At 40.6% G+C, this 9,511-nt stretch overlaps 1 protein-coding gene across 1 annotated transcript; it reads left to right on the top strand.

Moving 5' to 3' along the window:
• Positions 1 to 20: 20 nt before the first annotated feature.
• SCRN3 (secernin 3) lies at positions 21 to 7,284 on the top strand. Its single transcript, XM_082056866.1, has 7 exons — positions 21 to 271; positions 464 to 645; positions 1,431 to 1,630; positions 2,297 to 2,509; positions 4,905 to 5,067; positions 5,436 to 5,616; positions 6,381 to 7,284. The coding sequence occupies exons 1-7, from the start codon at positions 104 to 106 to the stop codon at positions 6,534 to 6,536; spliced, it is 1,263 nt and encodes a 420-aa protein (XP_081912992.1). The 5' UTR covers positions 21 to 103; the 3' UTR covers positions 6,537 to 7,284.
• The last annotated feature ends 2,227 nt before the right edge of the window (positions 7,285 to 9,511 follow it).

The following is a 9,511-nucleotide window of genomic DNA, read 5'->3' as shown; positions in this document are numbered from 1 at the left end:
CCTTCCTGCGGGGCGCGGCAACACCGCCGCTCCGCTCCTCCCCGCCCCGCCCCGCCGCCGCCACCGGGCCCCGAGCAGCGCCCGGCGCCCCCGCGCCGCCAGCATGGCCCCGCAGCCTCCGCCCCGCTCCTGCGACACCTTCGTGGCGCTGCCGCCCGCCGCGGCGGGGGGTCGCGTCGTCTTCGGCAAGAACTCGGACCGGCCGGCGGACGAGGTGCAAGAGATCGTCTACTTTCCGGCCGCCGCGCACCCGCCCGGCGCCAGCCTGGAGGTGAGGGCCCCGCCGCGGGGCACGGCGGCAAAACGAACCCCTCTCGGCCTGTTTTCTGTGTAGCCCAGCCCGCCATCTGAGCGGTTAGTCCGGAGGTGCTCGCCGCAGCGGCGGCGCGGCAGGCGAGTTGCGATGATGCGTCTGGTGTTGGTGTTTCCAGCGCACGGACGCGGCGGTTCTGTGGCTTTGCAGTGCACGTTCGTGGCGGTGGAGCAGGCGGAGCGGACCCACGCCGTGGTGCTGAGCCGGCCCGCCTGGCTGTGGGGCGCCGAGATGGGCGCCAACGAGCACGGCGTGTGCATCGGGAACGAAGCGGTGTGGGGCAGAGAGGAGGTCGGCGACGAGGAGGCTCTGCTGGGCATGGACCTCGTCAGGTCTGCACAGGCTGTTTCGGTAACGGGTACTGGACTCGGAACTTAGCTGTAGAACATTTGGTTTGGGTGATACGGGGAAATACGCACTTTCACTTCTAAATGATACGTCTGTCTCTTCTGCTGTTCTAGCCACGGTTAAAAATAAGTATTTTTTGGCACAGGCATTAGATCTCTGCCAGGAGCTGGGAGCCTGTGAGAGATATCAGGTGCTAGAACAGAATCTGTCAAGGAAGTCGGCAAATGTTTTTCCTTCTACATAGTCTATGCTAAACTGAAACAAGACTCTTAACTGGAGTGCAGCCGGACTTCAGGAACTAGATTTTTTTTTTTTCCTAGGGTCTGTTCTTATTTCCCTTTTCCCTCATCTTTCACACACACATATTTTTAAGTTTCAGCCTTAGCTGCACATCTCCACATAAATAACGCCAGCTTCTTGTGCCTGCCCTACTGGGCGCCAGTGTAACTCACATTAACCCACGGAAGGCAGCCAGTTCTTCCTGGTGCTGTTTCCTGCCAGTCCAATACTCAGCCAGGACTTGCAGGCATTTCCTAGGAGCCCTCTCCTGGCCTTTCTGCATTTCCAGTGGGTTGTTTTTCCCCACGGTAAAGACACAGAGGACCCACTTCAAACAAGCCATGTAAGTGACTCGCTCCTTTCTCTCAACCAGATTGTATAAGCATCGAGTACATACAGAGATAGCATTCCAAGTCAGTATGAATACTCAGGCTGAACAGTTGTATATAAAGTTTATAGTACCAAAGATAACATCCTCCTTTTGTTTTAGGCTTGGACTGGAGAGAGCAGACACAGCTGAAATGGCTCTTACTGTCATAGTTGATTTGCTGGAAAAATATGGACAGGGAGGAAACTGTATGGAGAGCCAGATGGCATTTACATACCATAACAGCTTTCTGATCGCCGACAGAAAGGAAGCATGGGTGCTGGAGACATCAGGAAAATACTGGGCAGCAGAAAAAGTAGAAGGTATAGATGATGCTCTTAGTTTTAAACATTTCAAATGCAATGACGGTTAGCAATTCTCCACTTTTAATTTACCATTTCATTAAGGCATCAAACTAGCCTCTAGATATTTACCCCTGCCTGTAAATGACAGGAGTTGCATCCTGTGCGTCAGTGTGGAGAGGACAGCAGTTTCACAGGGGCTTTTTCAGGGTCAGAGATGGCCATTTCTGCGCTTGGAAGACAGAGGACAGCAAGGTGGTCAGCATGAGAATGACAGCAGTATGTATGGTCTTAAGGATGGTGGCAATCGGTGACAATACTATTGGGCGACAGGTAATACTGCCAGGATAGGTGCACGGGGCCCTGCAGTGGCTGCTTCTTCCAGTGGACTTAGAAGGACGAGCTGGGTCTTTGGAGCTCTAAGAGGAAGAATGGAAAGATGGGAATAACCAGGACAGAACCTGAAACATGATGTTGGCAATAGAAGTAAATGAGTCAGAACTGAGTGGCAGTGGCATTTCAATCAGAAGGATACACATAGCCCAAGCCAAAAATAAACCACAGGACTCACAGATCTTGTAGGAATCTCTTCAGTGCATAATTTGCTTTAGTAAGCTAATTGTAAACAAAATACCAAGAAAAAGCATTCCAGGTATTAAAATGGTTCTTTCCTCACTTTACAAACAGGAGGTGTACGGAATATTTCCAACCAGCTCTCTATCACAACCAAGATTGACAGAGAACACCCAGAACTGAGGGAATATGCCAAAAGCAAGGGCTGGTGGGATGGAGAAAAGGAATTTGATTTTGCTGCCACATACTCTTATGTAAATACTGCCAGAATGACCACATCCAGAGGACGATATTGTGAAGGCTATAAACTTCTGAACAAACACAAAGGTATCTTTTTTTTTTTTTTTTTTTTTTAAGATATGCAAAGCATTTTGTGAACTACATTAAGTCATAAATTATTAGACATCTGATACGGGCAATTGCTCACATGATTTGGTGAACCAGAACTTACAACTTTTTGCCTAAAGGAGGAATGCTGACCTTGAAGTCTTCTATCGATTTTTGCCAATTTGTTGGTGAGGAAAAATTAAAACAAGGGTCAGATATCAAACACACACAGAGCAACAGTAACAACACTGAGAATTCACATTATGACCAGAGCAATACTCTAGCACCTAGCTCTGAAACATTTTGACAAGCTCTATATTACTACTGTACCTCTACCAAAAAAAAAAAAAAATCAGAGGCTAAAATAGATTCCCAGGGGTTTGCAGCCACAAGTGGAACTTTGTGAACCACTTCAGTCTGGTACCATTCATGCAGGCCTAAGGCAATAGCGCAGTATTCAGATACATATCTTGCATTTGTTTTTTGAGATTGTTTTTTCATGTTTTGTAGTTTCATTATAACTGCTACTCTAGCCTTGTGTAGTCTAATAAAACACACTGAGAACAGAATAAAAATAATTTGCTGTACTCTAAGCAGGTGCTCCTAATCACTAACTTACTTATATCTCAGACCTCCACAGAAAGAAGCTATTACTTCTCTTCTAACTGCGTCCACCTGGCAGGTTTTTGCTGCATCTGTATTCACTTGCTTATTTGAAGTAATTAATCTGAACCAAAATTATACTGCACCCCTGCTTTTCTTATTTACTTGGCTGAGCTCTGCCAGACCAGGTTTAGCATTTAGTTAACACATCAGAATGAATTACCTTTTGGTATCCTGCTCTAGTGATCATGTAAATCCTGCATTCATTTTGGGAATTGCAGGTTCTGAATACTGGAAGCATTTTCATAATACCTGTATTTACTTGTATTATAACAATGCTGAGATTCTATCAGTGTTTTCATTCTAAATCCCCATTTTCAGGCATTTACCTGAGCCATTTTAAAAATCACACTAGGTGTTCAGGTTATCAGGTTTCAGTTTGTTTAGATTTATTTTAAATAGATGCCCTAACTAAAAGCTATTTGGTTTACAGTATCAGTAAAATCACTGTTTTCTTAATCTACCTTTCCCAGCTTTTTCACTCAGTGGCATTACAGTTTTTTTTCCAGGCTGCCTACCATGTGAAGACCATTTTTAGAAAAACATTATTTACATTTCAGAAATCAGGGAATGTGTTTCAGGAATACAAAATAACAAAAAAGTCTAGGGGAAAATATGCAATCTCTTCTTTCCTGCTGGACAAGTTGCCAGTTTTCAGTTGACAAACTGACTGTTGCTTCTTTTAATTTCTTTGGTTTATCTGATTTGCTGATTTTTTGAATTCTCTGACTTTCCCAGGCAACCGTGGGAATACTTAAGAGTGTTTCCTTGCTGAAATGTGGTGTTGCATGACTCACTCTCTCTAGGCAATTTAACCATGCATAAAAAATAATATTGGAGACATCTGAATTTGAAGGAGTAATTACATTAAGAGGAAGCAGCAAGGCAGATTAAAAAAATAATCTTTATGCAGCTAGAACTTCACTGAGGAAAACACCAAAAGATTAAATGGTAGGTGATACCTTCAAGTGAAAAAAACAGTGAATGAACTAATGTTTTTCTGCCATGAGCACATGCTCTACGGGTTCACCACCTTCAGAAGGAAAGCAACTGCAAGCGCTGCCTGTTAGAATACTGCGCTGCCCAGCAATACCATGCCAGCATTTAAGCTTCAGTGTACAGTACACAAACAGCAATGTTATTTGAACAATAGATGCAGAGGCAGATGTGGAAAGGGTTTTGTCTCACCTGAGAAGAAAGAATAATTTTCATGGAGACATTTGGCACTATACCTCACAAAGGCAGTTGATTAAGGCTTCTTTACAAATGGATGTACTATTGTAGTTTCTGTTGATTCTGAGTATAGAACATGATATTACTCCAGTGCATGCTTTCAATTGTCAGCTGGAAGCCGAAGTGCTTTGGAAGGTCAGATGATAAAAATTACAGAAAAAAAAAAAGAAGAAGTAACAGTCTTGGCATTTCATTTTCACACACAAACCCCATGCACAGTTATTATTTTTACATTTCCAAAGCAACCTAGTAGCATATTAACTATGCACAAATACCAATAACTATTATAGTGATTTATCTTGACTTCCACACAGTGCTCAGAAAGTTGAATCTTCAATCCAGGTATGCTGTTAGAATGATTTTTTTTTTTTCCTGCCAACACAGACAAACTAAAATTGGCATTGCTTATCAAAGGAAAAAGCACCAGTTGTAGAACATGCCATTTCGTTGGTGTTATAAGTAGCACTGTGTGTAAATAATTGTATTGTTTCTTAAATAGGATCTATCACTTCTGAAATAATGATGGAAATCCTTCGTGACAAAGAGAGTGGCATTAATATGGAAGGTGGATTTATGACAACTGGAAGCATGGTGTCTGTGTTGCCTCAGCAGCCTCATCTGCCCTGTATTCACTTCTTTACTGGAACTCCAGATCCTGCGAGGTGACGTAACAGCAAGTAGTTAGGATAAAAAGTTGCAAATATCTAAATGAAAAGTGTTGCAATTTGTCTAATTATATTCCTTTTTGCCCTTTTTTTTTTCCTTCCCTGAAAAAGCACAACCAGAAAAAGGAACATAATGTACATTATGTACATGAATGCTGTTTACCAATCTACTTAGTGAAACGCTGCTATGACATTGACTTAAACATCAATTAGAAGGATGGGTTGGTTTTTTGTTTTGTTTTGTTTTTTTTAAACTTTTCTTTGTTGAAAGAAGGAATTAGAAGAATGGGAAAAATACAGCAATCTACTGACTTGACAATTTTAACACAACTGTAAAGGGTATCTGTTCAATTTTCTCTTTCTAGGTCTGTATTCAAGCCTTTCATTTTTGTGCCCAATATTACTCAGCTATTAAAAACTAGCTCCCCTACATTTGGTCATGATGATCCAGTTAAGAAGCAACCACGTTTTCAGAATAAGCCAGATCGAAGACATGAGCTCTATAAAAAACATGAAAGTGCTGCTGTAGTTATGGAAACTATGAAGGTATGTTGATTAAATTAGATTTCAGTGCAAGCAGGTGGTTTATATAAGCTCCTTGCTCACATTTTGTTAATGTGGATAATATTTAATGCACTTCATAGCGCACCAGAAGCCCATCGTCTTGGCATCTGGCAGGCACATGTTTCGAACACTAAAAATTGCACCTAGTGCTGTGCTGTACCCCAGACAAGTACCTGCACTTCTCGTCTTGCAAAGCAGGATGCCACACATACCCTGTGCTAGTCAGATAATGGGGAAATGCTTTAGCAGCCACAGGCAGATACACAACTCCTGGTGCTCCAACCTCTCCAGGACACGAGGTGCGGGCAGGGAGGACCTGCCTTGTGCCATGGCTTGGGAGGGACTGGAAAGGAACCAAGACCACAAAGGTGAAGGACACAGGGTGAAGCAGGGAGGTAGTTGCTTACCTTTAACAGTAGCTTCTCTCCTGTTTACAGATACATGTTCTAAAAAAGAAGATGTGCCTGCTTAAGTTTTGGCAGCATAAATACCTAGAGCAGCTTTAATTTTATTCATTTCCAATCCATCAGACAAGGATGCAGGGAGATGAAGTGACTCCTAGATATTAGGGAAGATATCTAGGAATACCTGTTGCAGTGCTAACTTCTGCCAACAAAAACTTGTACCCTAGAAACCATTAAGAGGTTAAAATAAGGTTAAAAAAAGAAGGTTAAAATAAGAAGAGGATTTTGTTAGGGCGAATACTTTGTATAGTTTCAGTGAAATATGAAAGTTTCTTTTTGCAGGACAAAGGTAAAGAGATGCTGAAAGAGATACAGGAGCTGGAGAAACAGAAGATAAGTGAAATGGAATCAATCCTGCAAAATGGATGTCTTGATGTTACACAAGTGGTTAACCTTTTTCCACGGTGTGTAGAAGAAGAACTCAAAATATATAGTTAAAACTGCCATTTGGATGTGGTAAAATTCAGTTTTATGATTAACTATTCTAATTAAGTGGTTATATAGATTACATATTATTTTCAAATACCAGTTAGTATGGACAGTTTTAAAGATGTGGCTCCATATTCGGGACAAACAGCTTTTGGTTGTATGAAGTAATTCTGAAAAAGCTCTTAGGAACTAGGCAGTGATGTTGTATGTGGCATAAAGCTGTCAGCAGAGATTGATTTCCTCGACAAACAGATGCAATTAGAACATAATGGCTTGGCTATACTGCAGAACCACCCCATCTCTGGATGAAGAACATGAACCTAGATTTGGAGAACTCCCTTCTGGTGTACACACGTGCAACTTTTATAGTCAAGATAATCATAGCAGAATTTCACATTGCCTGAATTAAAATGGCCATGCTGAAGGATGTTCTAAAATGTAGAAGCTATTACTTTAACAGAATAAAAAGGATAGTGATATGCAAGTCAAGTAAGATTGATATTCAGCTGTTTGATAAAACCATTCTAAGGTAAGTTTCATATAGGAACGTTCTATTCCTTCAATGTAAAATGAGGCAAAGAATTCAAGGTATATTAAAACCAAATCACAGTTACAGTTTTACCATGATTTGTTGTGAAGTCAGATTACATGAAATAGAACAATGCAAGCATCCTGTAAGTTACTACACAATCTTCCCTACCCTGATGCAAAAAAAAATAAATTATTTACATACAAAATCATTATTGTCAAATTAATTCTGCAATATACTTTATAACATAGTGTGGGAGTTTTTTGAATATTCTTGAATTGTAACCTTTTTAAATTGCGCAACTAGAAAGGAAGAGGTTGGGGTACAAAACTATATACATGTACTCAGCAGGACACTTAAAAGGACTTTTAAAATTTTTACACTTTATATAAAGCCTCTTAACCATGACTTGTCTTGCCAAAATTACCAGACTACGGAGTTGATTTAATCAAGCTTTTTGCCCTGCCAGGAACTCTTCCTCCCTGATCCTGATTAGAAGTAATGATCACTTTTATTATATCTGTGTCAAGGGACAAACTGAGCAAACAACAAAGAAAGAAGATCCTGACTTTACTACATGACCAAGCAGGATAAAAAGTATGACTGGAAGGTAAAAAACAAAACAAAACAAAATGACCAAACAAAAAAACCCAGCACTTCTGCAAAGCTTCAGAAGAGAACATGTAAGATGAAATGGAGGATTAGAGCTGCAGTAGCAGTTTGCAACATGACACAACATCCCCACAGAAAGACCATTTGATGACTTTTCTATACTGGGTCAGTTGGGAGAATCATCTCAGATGCTAAAGATGGGCTGTACACATGCAGTTTTCTCATTTTGTAAACTGTTCTAACCCCTCATTGGCAAAAAAAAAAGCAAGTATAGGCAAACAAAAGACATGCGAGAAATAGTTTGCAGAGTGAATAAGAAAATTAAGAGCTTGGCAGAATTTGTTCTTCCTGACCTCACAATGAAAATAGAAGTTAATTTGAGATACTGTGTTCATATCCACAGCAAGAAACTCATGGGTCAGGAAAGGTTCTTGAATGTTCCAGTAATTCTGTGTACCAGCTGGCAGTGGGAAGTCAGACTGAGTAGCAGGTAAGACTGAAAGTGAGCTGGAGTTGACTGAACCTTTTGTGCCCGTGCTGCCAACAAAATTTCTTAGAAGTTAAATAGTACAGTAGATGTTCATGAACTGGAAGGCGTATTTAATTAAATTTTGCTGCATTTACCTGTTTTCTTCATGGATGTCTATATCTGACAATCGTGTCTATCTTTGTCCTATTTTGGATCATCGGCTGTTCCACACCAGCTCTTTGATAACTTTAAAGCAGGAATAAATGCCAGGTAAAACTGTGCTGAAAACCAAGGTGTGAATCTAGTTTAGAAGTGGCATAGCAAAACAAGAGAAACAATTTTATGCTACAATGCAAATACAGTGAAGGTACATAAAAATGAAAGTAGTGAAGGTGGTGGAGCGGCCTTTAACTGAACTTCTTGGTCACTTAATCATGGGGTGGTAAATAACCAGGTTAAGCATGTCGGTCCAGTTGTAATACAGGCAGATACAGACCAACTGTTCCTCTAGTTTCTGTGCTACAGGATACAAAGTAAAAATAATGTGATGTGTAGAGACAGATCAAGTGATGGCCAACATACTACAGGATATTTTCGTACCTTTTTCCCCCAGTATTTCATCCTCCTAGAACACATGCAGTGTAAAAACAGACAATTAAGATGAGATCCGGAGGAATAAATAACCCCCTGCTCACAACCGTACCTTAAAAAAGAAAATAAAAATCAGAATCTCCTCTAGAGGGCGATCTTTGCATGCATTTCATCTAAAAGCACATCTTACAGCTTATTTTAAAAGCTCTGGAGCTTTATCACGGATCGCTATTAAAAAACCTGTATTAAAATTGCTACCTAGAAAACTGAAAGTTTGATATCCACCCCTGTCCATTGTCACCATTATTTTGACGTTAGTACTAGAAAAAACATCCAGTGTTTCACTGGAGACTCCCCTGGACTTGTTCAGTGCATGTTTTCATGAAACTATAACTTCCAGGTTAACTGAGATTTATCCCAAACTCATCCACCTTAAAAATAAAAGAACTCATTGCACCACGGACCACATCTTTAAAGCAAAGCTATTTCTAACCACCAAAAATGCACACATCAGTAGATCAGCTGTTGACATACATCAGTTTGTCAACTATTTTAAATTTGTCCTTGCTCCTTGGTGGAAACAAATATTTATCAGATAAATGAGTTATTTAACTTTCTAAAGCTATTAAAAGTCCATTCTTAGCTTCCAGAAGTATCCAGTGATTTAGAAAAAGATCATATCCTGTATTTCATTCACGGTTTCTTTAGTCTATTTATTAACCATAATAAACTCTCATCAGAATAATGAGTATGATAACAGCAGTCAAAATGTTATAACAGTTA

This window comes from Streptopelia decaocto (assembly GCF_964273445.1).
Source record: "Streptopelia decaocto genome assembly, chromosome: 6".
Taxonomy (NCBI): domain Eukaryota; kingdom Metazoa; phylum Chordata; class Aves; order Columbiformes; family Columbidae; genus Streptopelia; species Streptopelia decaocto.
Note: the sequence above shows the minus strand (reverse complement) of the source record. Positions and strands in the feature narration are given on the sequence as shown.